The sequence below is a fragment of the Dendrobates tinctorius genome, unplaced genomic scaffold (assembly GCF_039654945.1).
Source record: "Dendrobates tinctorius isolate UK_male_01 unplaced genomic scaffold, ASM3965494v1 ptg000135l, whole genome shotgun sequence".
Taxonomy (NCBI): Eukaryota; Metazoa; Chordata; class Amphibia; order Anura; family Dendrobatidae; genus Dendrobates; species Dendrobates tinctorius.
Window position 1 is genome coordinate 8551964 of NW_027361803.1, and position 15715 is coordinate 8567678.

The window sequence follows — 15715 nt, forward strand, 5'->3', positions numbered from 1 at the left end:
GAGGAGGATGTGAAGAATTGATGGTATGAGAGAGGTCAGAGGAGGATGTGAAGAATTGATGGTATGAGAGAGGTCAGAGGAGGATGTGAAGAATTGATGGTATGAGAGAGGTCAGAGGAGGCTCATGATTTGCTGCGGTTCTGAAGTCAGATGTGAAGTCTGAGAATAAATGTGACACTAGATGGGGGCTCTCATTAGTGGTCGTCCAGGACAGATAAAAGTATTTTACCTATTTCTATGTACAGAATTGCATGCTGGGTGTTGGTGAATGGAGAGCAGTGCAGCAGGGTAAAGCAATGAGGACACTGTCTGCAGTAGCATTGCGCGGCCTCTAGGGGGCACATCCCTTATACTGATTTTCCCCTATTGAGTAATCCCAGAGGCTTTCTCCCCTCATTATCCCCTGGAGGATGGCTCCTGTATCTGCGGCCTCTGTCCCCCGTGGTCACTGTGTGACGCGTCTTATCCGGCCCTGAGATCTCACAGGTTTTCTTTCCCTTTCGCTTCCTCCAGCTCTCACCTCTCCGTCCTCCCTCTGCCCGGTAACTGCTGAGCAGCGGAGATTCCTTCTCCTATTGGAGGACGCTGCAGCTCCCGTCCAATCAGCGCTGAGCTCCGCCCTCCAGTGTGCAGTGACTGTGAAGCCATTACAGTGTGTCAGTCCTGGGTGACACTGAGCTTCTCCTCCTCGGGGTCCCCCCATATATCGGGGGCAGGAGGATGTGGCCCCTCATTGGGCTTCTCCTTCACGTGTCTGCGGTGTGTTCTGGTGAGTATGGAGGGTGATCAGTGATTGCTCCTGATCGCAGAGGATTATTACGTCTTATGTCGTCTGTTGTGATTGGAGTTTATGGATCAATGTGTTGTCGTCTATAAGAGGCAGAAATCCACTAGAGAAGCTGCGCCTGTAAGATACAAATACAATAATGATTCGGGCCCATAGTCTTTAGTGTGCAGAGAGCAGGATACATAAAAAGTGCACACAGGAAGCCGAGAGAGGTTCTGCAGCAGCTGCAGAGTGACCTGTACAGTACATGACCCCAGCTGCTGCAGAACATCTGTGAGGAACATAAAAGCCTCTGCTCTTGCTGTAACTCCCATAGACTTTCACCCCTTACTGACATCTGCTGTACATGTACGGTGCAATGGGAAGTGCGTTCCCACAAACAACCGGACCTGTATGACGCGATGATAAAGAAAAAAAGTGAAATAAAGTTTATAAAAATGTGAAAAATAAAAATAGAAAGTAAGAAAAAGAAAAGAGAAAATATTTTGCAAGTAAAAACGCTGTTTTATCTATAAAAAACGAAAGTAAAGGGGAAGAAGTGCATATCTGGTATCAGCAGATCCGGAACACAGTGTCACATTATATAATATCTGATGAACACTGTAAAAAAATAAAAATGCCAAAAATACCACACTGACACACAAAACATAGAATAAAAAGTGATCAAAAAAATTGCCTGCAATAAAAATGGTATCAAGAAAAATATCATCTTGTCCCGCAAGAAACAAGCCCTTACATAGGTCTGCAGACAAAAAACAAAAAAGTTACAGCTGTCAGAGTGTGAGGATGGAAAAACATTGTAACATATTGATTGTAGTGTGCGAAAGTGGCAAAACATAAAAAACCCTGTATAAGACCGGTGTCTGCGATCATAATGACCCGAAGCATAAAGCTGCCCGATCACTTCTACCACACGGTGAATAGCGTGGAAAAACAATTATAAACTTCTGGTTCTTGTTTCCTCTGTCACCCAAAATAAAAAAAAAGGGATCAAGAAATGTTCTGTGTCCAATATGGTACAAATAAAAGCATCAACTCATCCCGCAGAAAACAAGAACCACGCGGCTCCATCAGCGAGAAAGTGAAAAAGTTCTAGCTCTCAGGATACGGTGATGGAATGACAGATACTTTGTTTGTAAATCAGCGTTTACCAAAAAATAGCAAATTATGAAATTACTAAATAACCCCGACGTCGCTGTAATTGTACTGACCCGAAGAATAAAGTCGTCTTATCACGTTTATCGCACAGTGAACAACATAAAATGGTGTAAAAACATTGCAGACAATTCCTGAATTGCTTTTTATTTATTCTGTTTCTCAAAATTGGAATAAAAATCAAATGATAGATAAGATGTTCCCCCAAATGGCCCCAATGAAAACGTCAGCAAAACACCAGCCCCTCCTCAGATCTGCTGTCAGTGGAAAAACAGAGGCTGTCCGTGTTCCTTGTAGTTCAGAGGCGCTGGAAAAGCGACATGGATCCCAGAAAACATTCCAGTAAAACCCAAGCATGGAGCGCATGCACCCAACAGTGTCCGCAAGCGCAGTGTGGACCTAGCATTAGTTTGAGAGTAGTTTTCAGCTGATTGTGAGAGTGTCGGACCCCCACCAATCTTATATTGAGATTAGTCGTCAATTGTTAGATTTTCAAAAGGGTTGTCCAGACGCACAAGCCGGGCACCATGTCTAAGACACTGGAATGGCATATATGTAATTTTCACTCTGCAACTTCCATTGCACACTAATTGCCAGTGGGGTCAAAATAGTGAGTACACCCCTAGATAAGATCCCTCAGTATAATTTGAAAAATGGGGTCACTTTTGGGTGATTTCTACTGTTTTGGAACTTAGTGGCTCTGCAAACTACTCCAGGAAACTCTGCTCCCTAAAAGCCAAATGGCACTCTGAAAATGTGTCTGACCACATATATGGAAGCAAGGAGAGGAGGGAGGAGTGAGCTCAGCACAGTCGTCCAGGTAATCATAAAATGAACTTTATTCAGTTTTCAAAGCGTACAAATTGTACAAAAACAAGCTGACGCGTTTCTGGCACATTAGTGCCCTTAGTCACCTATGCTGGTGGGTGCGCCACGGGCCGGGCTTACCTTGCAGGGACGGAACAAAGTGACTACTACGTAGTCACTAGAGCCTCTGATGGTGACGCCCATTTTCACAAGGTACCACTCGAGGGCAGTCCCCAAGTCTGCAGCAGCGGGTATGAGGTACTGAGAGGTGTCGTCAGGCATCACAGAATCAGTAATCTTAGCTGAGGTCAGGAGCAGAGAGGTCAGGCGGGACGGGTAAACAAGTCGGGTTTTTAATCCGCGGCGGAATACAGAAGAATGCATGAACAGGTACTATCAGGATAGGAACCATAGTTCAGGATTGGTAGGAAGAGCTGCCTAATGAAGACCTTGCTAGCTCGGAATAGGCCAGGGAAGCTAATCGCTGCAGGACCCAGCAAGGTTACCTTCCTGCAGAGACCGGCCATGTCCCCTGTGAAGATCTGAGCTTTTGGGTTGTAATAAACACCTAGGCAGGTTAACAAAGCAACTATTTTGTATCCCTTACATCCATGGCTTTACAACAACTCTGGGTAGATGGGCAAAATACATTGCACTCAGTCCACAAGATCCCCCCCCCCGAGGCTGGTAGTGCCACTGCCACCGTACCAGGCAATACTCACTCTCTCCCAACTTTTGGTTGGCCCACAGATTTCTTATCTCCAGCCAGTATAATGTGTAGTCATAGTCAACGCTCTTCTAGACAACCGGTAACAACAAATTCCCATGTATCCAGCAGCAACAGTCCTTAATAATGTTCCTGAAATCCAGACGACAGATCCCTCAACAATAGCAAGTGTGTCCAGCCCTGCCAGCAACCGAACTCCAAACTCCATCCATCCATGTGCTCCATGACCTCATCCTAGATCCGCTCCCTTCTACGTCACTCCCAAATCTCTGACTAAACATGTGGCTTCTTGCCCCCTTCCTGTAATCAGCCCCCCTGAATGGGCAGAAGTGTACACACCGACCCTCATAAACATTTGCTTTTAGCTCAACGAATGAAGAACATTCCATAAGTCCATCACCTGAGATTGCATGTGAGACCCCCTGTGGTGACGGCTCCCCTGGGTCTACTATCCCCATCCCCACAGTGGGCCTTTTTGCTGGGAGAACAAAGGCTTAAGGCCCATGAGATACAGATTAAATTAATAATAGAATGATTTCTTTACATTTACCTTTAGCAATCTCCTGTCTGGCCTTATGTATACTTAACATCGAACCAGCATGTCTTCCTCTGCTTGCTGTCACTGAATGGAAATATTGATTCGTGAGTCTGAACTGAAGAGCAAGCAAATCTCTAATAAAACACAACAATATCAACGTAACCAGTGCTCCGTGCTGGAAAAAGACTGGATCCCGTAGAGCTGTGGACTCCACTCTACGTCCATTCATCCAATAGTCTTTAGTAAATGGCCAACTCCTCACACCCCCTAAGGCTAAATGAAAGCCATGCAGATGCAGCAGTGCTGTAAGACTAACAGGGCAGCCTGACGTGTGGACGTGGAGAAGCCGCACACTGGGTAGAGTGGTGCTGAGGAGGCATGTGACTTACTACCGCGACAGCTATTTCAAAAGTCTAATGGTGCTACTTTCCCTTCTGAGTGCTGCCATGCGCCCAAGCAGTAGTTTTCCACCACATATGGGGTATCATTGTAATCAGGAGAAATTTCACAACAATTTCACAAATCTAGATTTTCATTTTCACGGATCAACTTTATAAAGCTCCTGTGGGTTCAAAGTGCTCAACACACTACTAGATAAATTCCTTGAGGGGTGCAGTTTCAAATATGGGGTCACTTGAGGTTTTTTTCTACTGTTGAGGAACATTAGAGGTTCGGCAAACGTGACATGGCGTCCGCTATCTATTCCAGCCAAATTTGCACTCCAAAAGTTAAATGGCGCTCCTTCTGTTCCGAGCCTTGCTGTGCGCCCAAACAGTAATTTTGTACCATATATGGGCTATCTGCATACTCAGGACAAATTTAGGGGGCCATTTTCTCCTGTTATCCTTGTGAAAATGAAAAGTTTGGGGCTGAAAAATCTTTTTTGGAAAAAAATTAGGATGTTCATTGTTTCCTAGGAAGCACCTAAAGGGTCAATAAACTTTTTGAATGTGGTTTTGAGCACTTTGGGGTATTTTCTGTCACATAGGTCACTCAAAATCACTTCAAATGTGATGTTGTCCCTAAAAAAAATTGGTTATGTAAATTTTGTTGGAAAATCGAAAATTGCTGACAAAGTTTTAACGCTTCAAATTCTGATTAAAAAATGATTCTTATGTAAAGTAGACATGTGGGAAGTGTTATGTAATAACCATTTTATGTGGTCTAACTGTTTTAAGGGCATAAAATGTCAACGTTTTAATATTCCAAAATGTTCAAATTTTTTGGTAAAAATTTTTATATTTTCATAAATTAATACAAATCGTATTGTTCTAAATCTACCACTAACATAAAGTACAATGAAAAATCATTCTCAGAATCACAGGGATTTGTTGAACGTTCCAGAGTTATTACCACAGGTCAGAATTGAAAAATTTAGACTTTTTGGAAAGTGGAAATAGGCATCGTCGGTAAAGGGTTAATAGAGAAGAACCGGCCTGAATCTCCAAACTAAGGTCATGGAATGTCACTTGACAAACGATAAGGTTTTTAATATTCGAGTTAGGACTGTCCCAATTACGGTCACCGTGGAGTGCTGGGATGGCTTCCGCATTATTTTTTTATCAAAAAACATTTTAACTAAGTACCATATGTTATTTTCAAGCACAATGCTATTTATTTACTGCAGGGTATTTAACCCCTTAACATCTAAGGACGGACATAGTTCGTCACAGGCAGGATATCAGTTCCCGCACCATGGACTATGTCCGTCCTGCATTTAAACTGTCGCTGTGTGTAAACACACACTGACAGTTCATGAGGAAGATGTGCGTGGATCATTGCCATTGGTCCCCGCACCCACAACACTGTGATTGGTCACAGCCCAGTCAGTGCAGGAGCTCAGCGCTGCCGGTGGCTGAGCTTCCTGCACTAACAGCCAGGAGCGGCATCCGCCCCTGACTGTTAGCCCCCTGTTTGCTGCAATTGGGCGCAATTGCAGCGTTCAAGTGGGAGGCAGAGGGTCGGGGGCTCCCTCTGCCTTCTGATTGGCGTCCCCACGATGTAATCGCAGGGCCTGATCACTGCCATGATGACCCGGGGTTGTCATGACAACGCCCGGGTCATCCAGCTACTGAGAGCCTCAGACCATGCTCTCAGCATGGTCTCAAAAACTTTCTCCATAGGAATAATACATTGCAATGCTCCAGTATTGCAATGTATTATACCATCAACCAAATTAAAAAAAAAGTGAAAGTCCCATAAAGGGACTAGGTAAAAAAAAAAAAAAAAATAACCCCTTACTGCCAGCTGACGGAATAGTACGTCAGCTGGCAGTATGCCCCGCTTTGATGAGGGCTCCGGTGGTGAGCCAACCTCAAAACTGCGAAATGTTATAAACAGCTGACATGTGCCCGCAATAGGAGCGAATGGAATCGCGATCCGCCCGCGCCTATTAACTAGTTAGATCCCGCTGTCAAACGCTGACAGCAGGCATTTAACTAGAGCTTCCAGCGCGCGGCCGGAAATACGCGAATCGCCGACCCCCCGTAACGTGATTGGGGGTCAGCGACGCATTGCCATAACAACCTGAGGTCTACTTGAGACCTCTATGGTTGTTGATGGCAGATTGCTAGGAGCGCCACCCTGTGGTCGGCGTTCATAGCAATGCTGTAATTCTACTACATAGAGGTGATCTATGCATCACGTCTGTGTAGCAGAGGCGATCGTCATACTTCTTGGAAAAAATGGAATAAGAAACGCGATAAAAAAAAAAACGAATGGTAATAAAAATAGTATCACTAAATGCGCCATGTTGTCCCGCAAAAACAAGCCGCCATACAGATACATACAGATGAGGTATCCCTGTAATCGTAGTGACCTGAAGAATAAAGCTGCCTTATCAATTTTACCACACGCGGAACGGAGAAAAAAAACAAGAAAAAAACAATTCCTGAATTGCTGGTTTTTGTTAATTCTGCCTCCACAAAAATCGGAATAGAAAATGATCAAAAAACGTCATGTGCCCGAAAATGCTACCAATAAAGACGTCAGCTCATCCTGCAAAAAACAATCCCACACATGACTCTGTCAGCTGAAATATGGAAAAATTATAGCTCTCAAAATGCAAATATTTCTTACGAAAAAATTCTTGCACAAAAAAAAAAGCGTCTTTTAGTGGGCGATAGAAGCTAAACATGAAAAAAGGTATAAATCTGGTATCGCTGTAATCGCACCGACCCGAGGAATAGTCGCCTAATCACTAATACCGAACAAGGAACGGCGTAAAAAATAAAACCAATTCTTCACCTTTTGTGGATTTGTTCATTCTGCCTCCCAAAGATCGCAGTAAGGCGATCACAGTGGTCCCCCCCACATATGGGGCATCAGCGTACTCAGGACAAATTGCACAACAACTTTTGGGGTCCTATTTCTCTTGTTACCCTTGTGAAAATAAAAATTTTCTGGGAAAAAGATCATTTTTGTGGAAAAATTTTTTATTTTTTAATTTCACGGCTCTATGTTATAAACTTCTGTGAAGCCCTTGGGGGTTCAAAGTTCTCACCTCATTTAGATGTTCCTTGGGGGGGTCTAGTAGGGTGCCAAGGAAAAATGAACTTTGCAAATTGGTAAGTCTTACCCCTCAAATTTGTTCCTTTTGGCATAAGGATTCACCATGTAAAATATGTTGACAATTTAGATTTACCACTTGCTCAAGGCATGTGAATTATTCCATGTTTCTCACTTTCCACAATATTGTACAACACAATAACCACTCAGTTTGTCATCATATCTTTAACTGGATATACTATTTATAATTCAAAAAACATAGAATGGCAGTAAGCATTCTATTACAGTAAAATATGCATTACACAATTAGGTACATTGTACACATATTTGGTATCGCCGCATTCAGAAACGCCCGATCAAAATATAAGATCAATTAATTTGATTAGTAAACGGCATAACATACCATACATTACGCGGGATATGCATGACGATAAATACTAAACAAACATTTAAAACTGCAATATGATGTGCCATTGAGCAACCAGTAAATGATAACTAATCTTAAAAAAAGAAAATTATAAAATATCTATGACCAAAAAGGAACAAAATTAGGAGGTAAGACCTTCAAAAACTTGCGACTTAATTTTTACCCTGCATTTCCTTGGCACCCTAGGGTCTAGTTTCCAAAATGGGGTCACTTGTGGGAGGTTTCCACTGTTTAGGCACATCAGGGGCTTTCCAAACGAGACATGGCGTCCGCTCTCGATTCCAGCGAATTTGACATTCAAAACCTCAACCGATGCTCCTTCCCTTCTGAGCGCTACCGTGCGCCTAAGGATTGGTCTTCCTCCACACATGGGGTATCGGTGTACTCAGGAGAAATTGCACAACAAATATTGTGGTTCATTTTCTCCTGGTACCCTTGACAAAATAAAAAAATTGTGTCTGAAGTAAAATTTTTGGGAAAAAAAGTTAAATTTTCATTTTTTCCTTCCACATTGCTTCAATTCTTGAGAAGTACTGTGAGAATCATGTGGGAATAGTGGATGAAGGCAGGTATATCTCTCCCAGATACCTTTCCTATGTGGCCTAGTCTGGTCAGTATCGCATCTGCTTGCTAATGAATAATGGGAGGTGGTTATAAAAGGATGCCAGGTGGTTGTGTGGGTGTCTCAGCCTGGGGACACAGAGAGTCTGTCTGTGTGAGAGACACACGTGAGTGAAAGCAGTGCCCACTGCAACTGTGGTTTGGCTGGACGGGAGAAGCCCGCCAGTTGGTAGTTAGTTTGTACCTTGTTTAGTTAGTGCCGGACAGGCAAGGATTTGTTTTATGTTTTATTTCCTTTTGCATTGCTTTCACCGTTAATAAACCTGACCCAGGGTCAGTTACACCCGAATCCCAGCTCTGCGCCTGAGTTTCATGCTGAACGCACGTGACCTTTGACCCCAGCAAAGCCGATCCCGGAGTGTTTTATCACATTGTGGTGGAGAACGCGGGCATCACGTTGCAAGCATGAGCATGGAGGACGTGGTGAAAGCGCTGGTACAGTCCACCGCCGTCCAGCAAGAAGCTAATCGGGTGATGATGGCCCAGCTGAAGGAGTTGGTGGACATAACAACTACCAATCGTTCGCTTCTCCAGCAGGTGGCGCTGCGCCTGGCAAGCCTACATGAGGTTAACTTGGAAGCCGAGTCGAGAGTGATTCACGTGAGTCGGTACTGGCAGAAGATGACGACCGAAGATAACGTCGAGGCATACCTGACCACGTTTGAACGGACGGCGGTGCGAGAAAAATGGCCGAAGGCACGATGGGCCGGCCTGATTGCCCCGTTTCTTTCCGGTGAGGCCCAAAAGGCTTATTATGACTTAGAACCTGAAGCCGCGCAGGACTTTGACAAACTGAAAGCCGAGATCTTGGCCCGGCTGGGAGTGACGACCGCTGTCCGTGCACAGAGAGTGCATGAATGGACTTATCAGCCGGATAAACCACCGCGGTCACAGATGTTCGACCTGATCCACGTGACGAAGAAGTGGCTACAACCCGAGGTGCTGACAGCGCCAGAGATAATCCAGAGAGTCGTCATGGACAAGTACCTGAGAGCTCTACCACCAGCCCTGAGGAAGTGGGTAAGCCATGGAAATCCTACGACGGCAGATCAACTGGTGGATCTGGTAGAATGTTACTCCGTGGCGGAAGGGCTCCGAGACGACGCTACCCCACCTCGTTCTTCATCATCTCCACGTGGAACCGGTAAGACTGTTCCAGGGAGTAGGGGAGAAGGAAAAATCCCTAAGACATTGGGGGAGGAAAACGGGACTGCCCGCACTGCGAGGCCGAGAGTAACGAACTATGGTCTAAGCAAGGGGCCCGTTAGGTGTTTCCGCTGCCAAGAGATGGGACATATTGCTGCGAACTGTCCGGTCACTACTGAACCCATGCAGTGCGACGTCACAGACTCTAAAAACCGCATGTCTATGGTTGCACGGGTAGTGAGTGTGAATGCCGGTCAAAAGTATGTGGAAAAACACTTGTGTGATTTAACTGTTGATGGCAAAAATGTGGTGGCATTGTTAGACTCGGGAAGTGTGGTGACTCTGGTGAAGGCCAGTCTGGTGTTAGCCCCGACTGGACCATCAGACAAATTTTCTGTAACGTGTGTGCATGGAGACACCTGTTCATACCTCACCACGGTCATATGCATTACAACTTCCTATGGTTCTGTGCAACATAAAGTGGGACTCGTCCCGGCGTTATTGCATGATGTTATCCTTGGCCGGGTTTTTTCCCACTTCTGGCAATTGTGGGAGAATCAGTTGATGCCCTCGGGTAATAATGTACATGATTCTCCTCCCCGGGCGCGTGTGGGTCCCGAACCCCTGGAAGAGGTCTCCCCGGAAGACTCGGGGGAAGAGTCTGCTGGAAATGACCTACAGTTCCCGTTTTCAGTCATGGCGGGTGATACGGAGGAGACCGGGGAAGAGGAGGAGGCCGACAGCCGTCCACCTCCCCGTTTGCCGGATTTAGAAGTTCAGAAAGATGACTTCCAAAGCGAGCAAATAAAGGATCCTACCCTTTCTCAGGCTAGGACAAATGTAAAAGTGATAAATGGGGTACCCGTAGAACCTGGCTCTAGGCTGGCCTATCCTTACATGGTTCTGGAGAATGATTTACTCTATCAGATAGAGAAAAAGGGGGAAGACCCGGTGCAACTATTAGTTGTGCCAAAACCCTACCGGCGGCAGGTGCTGGACCTGGCCCACGGACATGTGATGGGAGGTCACCTGGGTGTCCAGAAAACCACCGAAAGGATATTACACTGTTTTGTTTGGCCAGGCATGCATCACGATGTTCGTGTATATTGTGAGTCTTGTCCTGACTGCCAAGCCTCTGCACCTAAGCCCCGGTTCTGTAGCCCTTTGGTACCCCTACCTATTATTGAAGTCCCGTTTGAGAGGATTGGGATGGATTTAGTTGGGCCCCTTCCACGATCTGCACGTGGACACCAACATATCCTGGTCATCTTGGATTATGCCACTCGTTACCCGGAGGTCATACCTTTGCGTAACACGGCCACCAAGACGATTGCCAAGGAACTGGTGCATGTGTTTAGTCGGGTCGGTATACCAAAACAGATACTCACCGACCAGGGGACCCCCTTTATGTCCAGGGTAATGAAGGAGCTCTGCCGATTGTTACAAATCGAACCGTTACGCACATCCGTGTATCACCCTCAAACAGACGGGTTGATCGAACGGTTCAATAAAACTCTGAAGCAGATGCTGAGAAAGGCGATAGACAAGGATGGGAAGAACTGGGACTATTTACTTCCGTATTTGCTTTTTGCCATCAGGGAAGTGCCCCAGTCTTCCACGGGGTTCTCGCCTTTTGAGTTATTGTACACCCGACGTCCTTGCGGACTGTTAGACGTTGCAAAAGAAACCTGGGAGGGTCAGGTCACTCCGTTTAAAACGGTGATAGATCACGTCACACAAATGCAGGACCGTATTGCGGCTGTTATGCCTATCGTCAAAGAACACATGATGCAGGCTCAGGGAGCCCAGAAAAGAATCTATGATAGGGGCGCCAAGATCCGTACCTTTGCACCCGGAGATAGGGTGTTGATCCTGGTCCCCACGGTGGACAGTAAGTTCCTGGCAAAGTGGCAGGGCCCCTTTGAGATTAAGGAAAGAGTTGGTGAAGTAAACTACAAAGTATACCAGGCAGGTAAACGGAAACCTTAACAGATTTATCATGTAAATCTGATAAAACCCTGGAAAGATCGGTCTGCTTTGTCAGCGGAGCTGGCCCGTCCCGTCTGCTCGCATACCGTACCGGAGGTACGGGTTGCAGAGACTCTCTCGGAGCGGCAAAAGACTGAGGTCAGGCAGTTTCTACTTCACAACCAAAAGTTTTTCTCAGAAAAACCCGTGCAGACTACGCTAATGAAACTGTCAGGAACACCGCACTGCACTTGCTCACTGAGCCAGGGCGCGTGTCCTGAGTACAAAGACTGTGCACAAAGATACCTGCGGAGCGAGCAGCAGTGGTGACAATGCATGCTCCAGGACCTGAATCACGTGACTGCTGGGGGCGTGTCCTAAGCGCCACAGAGCTAGGAGCTGCAGGGAAACTCCTAGAAGGGTAACTACAGGACAATGTTACCAAGGAGCATAGACAGAGACAGACACCAGATCAAGCCGGGTCAAAGCACGAGATAGCAGGACAGTACCAAAGGGCTTAGACAGAAAGAATAGTCAGGACGTAGCAATAGATCAGAAAACCAGAACAGGTATTAGACGGTACAATAGGGGTAAACTGTAACGGAGTAACCATAGCCAAGCCAGGAGGTCAGAACCAGAAAAAACAATGGTACCAAAAACGAGAGACGGAGTACAGAGTGAAGGAACAAGCCGGGTCATACACGGGAAGCAAACCAACAATGCAGAGTACACACACACCAGAATAGCAGTATAACTGACAGAGAATGCCAGTATGGAGTGAGCATAAATACCCCTCCCAGATCCAAAGAGAGGCCGGCAATGTTAACCCTGTCAGAACAGGACATTAACCATGTCCTAACCATGACAGTACCCCCCTCTTAATGGGGGGCCACCAGACCCCCAGGTTTCTCAGGGTACCTGGCATGAAAAGCCCGCACCAGTCGATCAGCGTGCACCGAACTGGCCGGAACCCACGATCGATCCTCAACGGAATATCCCTTCCAATGGATAAGGTACTGAAGTCTCTGGCGCACCCACCGCGAATCAATGATGCGCCCTACCTCGTACTCCAGTTGACCCTCTACCAACACTGGTGGAGCCACGGATGAGGGATCTTCTCTAACTCCCCACAGGTTTTAATAGGGACCTGTGGAAGACGTTAGAGATTTTGAAGGAGGTGGGCAACTGTAATCTGTATGCCACCGGGTTGATCACCTCTACAATCTTGTATGGGCCAATAAATTTGGGGCCCAACTTCATAGAGGGTATTTTAAGTTTGATGTTACGAGTGGACAACCAGACTTTTTCCCCCACTGTTAATGCAGGAACCACCCCCCTCCTCCTGTCTGCAAAATGTTTGAACTTCTTCTGGGCTTTGGAGATGTTCCCCTGTACCTCCTTCCAGAGGGTTTTTAATTGTTGTACCATCCCCTCGGCACCAGGGCAATCCGAATCCATATGGGAAAATTCCCCAAACTGCGGAACAAACCCATAATTGACCAGAAAGGGAGGCTTTCCGGTAGACTGATTAACCCGACAGTTGAATGCAAATTCTGCCATGGGCAATATCTCACACCAGTCTTCCTGTCTGGAGGAGGCCTGGCATCTCAGAATCTGCTCCAATGACTGGTTGGTGCGTTCCGTTTGTCCGTTAGAGTCCGGGTGATAGGCAGAGGAGAATGACAACGTGACCCCCAACTTCATACAAAACGCTCTCCAAAACCTGGCCACAAATTGCACACCCCTGTCCGACACCACGTTCACAGGCACTCCATGCAGTCGAACAATGTGCTGTATAAACAAACGAGCCAAGGTTTCAGCCGATGGTAACGCAGGTAATGGCACAAAGTGGGCTTGCTTAGAAAATCTATCAACCACTACCCATACCACTGAGTTGCCCTTGGAAGGCGGAAGGTTAGTGATAAAGTCCATGGACAGGTGTGTCCATGGTTTATCCGGAATTGGCAAAGGCACCAATTCCCCGGCCGGCCGGACCTGAGAGCTTTTAGAGCGCGCGCACACCCCACAAGTATTCACAAACCTTTTTATATCAGTACCCATAGAGGGCCACCAAAAACCCCTAGCTACTGCCCCCCGGGTAGCTGCAATACCAGGGTGTGCACTTAACATAGAGTCATGAAATTCTTGAAGGAGTGTGGGACGGAATTGTTCGGGTACAAACAATTTACCTGGGGGTTTATTCCTGGGAGCTTGTGCTTGTGCTTCCAGAATCTCGCTCTGTAACTCAGAGGAGATTTCGGCTACATCCACTCCCGGTTGAAGAATGGAGGAAGGAGGTTCTGGAGGGGACACAGAATCAAAACTTCGGATTAAGGCATCTGCCTTTACATTTTTAGACCCTGGTCAGAACGTGATGGTAAATTGAAATCGAGAAAAAAAAAGTGCCCACCGAGCCTGTCTGGGGGTCAATCTCTTAGCAGACTCGATATAGGCCAGGTTTTTATGATCAGTGACGACCGTAATGGGATGAGCGGCCCCCTCCAAAAAATGCCTCCATTCTTCAAAGGCCAATTTAACTGCTAACAGTTCCCTGTTACCGACATCATAGTTTCTCTCGGCCGACGAGAACTTCTTAGAGAAAAATGCACAGGGTTTGAGGTTAGTCAGGGTAGAGGGGCCCTGTGACAATACTGCCCCCACCCCCACCTCCGAAGCGTCAACCTCGACGATAAAAGGTCTTGACGAATCGGGTTGTACCAACACAGGGGCTGTAGTAAAACACTTCTTTAATGCCAGGAAGGAATTTTTTGCGGCCACAGACCAAATTTTTACATCTGCCCCTTTAAGAGTGAGGTCCGTCAAGGGTTTTACCACCTGCGAGAACCCTTTAATGAACTTCCTATAATAATTAGCGAAGCCCAGAAATCGCTGCAACCCCTTCAGGTCATGAGGCTGCACCCAATCTGTAATGGCCTGAACCTTCCCTGGATCCATGCGGAATCCCTCCCCGGATACAATTACACCCAAAAAAGACAGTTCTTGCATAAAAAATGAGCACTTCTCCAGCTTAGCATACAAATGGTTCTCCCGGAGTCTCATAAGCACCGTACGCAGATGATGCAAGTGTGACTGACTGTCCTCAGAGTAAATCAAGATGTCATCCAGGTAAATGACTACATAACGTCCAATCAAGTCAGAAAAAACAACATTAATAAAGTTCTGAAAAACCGCAGGAGCGTTAGTGAGGCCGAAGGGCATAACCAGGTTTTCACACAGCCCCTCAGTTGTCAGGAACGCTGTTTTCCATTCGTCCCCCTCCCGGATCCTTATAAGGTTATAAGCCCCTCGTAGATCGAGCTTAGAAAACCATTTGGCCCCCGTGAGTTGATTGCATAGATCAGGAATCAACGGGAGAGGGTACGTGTTCTTAACAGTAATTTTGTTCAGTTCTCGAAAGTCGAGGCACGGTCGCAACCCACCATCTTTTTTCTTTACAGAGAAAAACCCCGCTGCCACGGGTGAGACCGAGGGCCGAATATGCCCCTTGCGAAGGCTTTCTTTAATGTACTCTTTCATAGCTTGGCGCTCAGGCCCGGACAAATTAAACAAACGAGCCTTGGGTAATTTGGCTCCAGGTACTAAATCGATAGCACAATCATATGGTCTATGTGGTGGGAGCGCCTCGGCCTCGCTTTCGGAAAACACATCTTTAAGGTCTCTCAGGTACTCCGGAATACCCTCCAGACCGACAGATGACACAGATACAGATTTTATCGGATTGACAAAAGGAACCGGGTTACAACACAGACCATTATCATTACATCCCCAACGGGTGATCTCCCCCTTCACCCAATCAATAAGAGGATTGTGGCGTTGCAACCAGGGCATTCCCAATACCAGTCCTGCAGGCAGATTATTCATAACGAAACAACTTAACTTTTCCACATGAGTGGAACCCACTTTCATAGAAAAAACTTCAGACATAAAACAAATTCCATCCCGGGTAAGAGGGGATGAATCCACAGCCACAATTTTAACAGGGTCTTTTAACCTGACTGTCCCTATCTTATT

The 15715-nt window shown here is 46.3% G+C and overlaps 1 protein-coding gene across 2 annotated transcripts in view; it reads left to right on the top strand.

Annotated features, from left to right (window-relative positions):
• Positions 1 to 621: 621 nt before the first annotated feature.
• Positions 622 to 15715, top strand: part of LOC141048427 (class I histocompatibility antigen, F10 alpha chain-like) — a 117800-nt gene continuing 102706 nt past the window's right edge. For both annotated transcript variants that reach the window (XM_073543986.1, XM_073543987.1), the window contains exon 1: positions 622 to 769. In XM_073543986.1, the coding sequence (XP_073400087.1) occupies positions 721 to 769 (49 nt within the window). In that variant the 5' untranslated portion in view covers positions 622 to 720. The remainder of the gene's footprint in view (positions 770 to 15715) is intronic.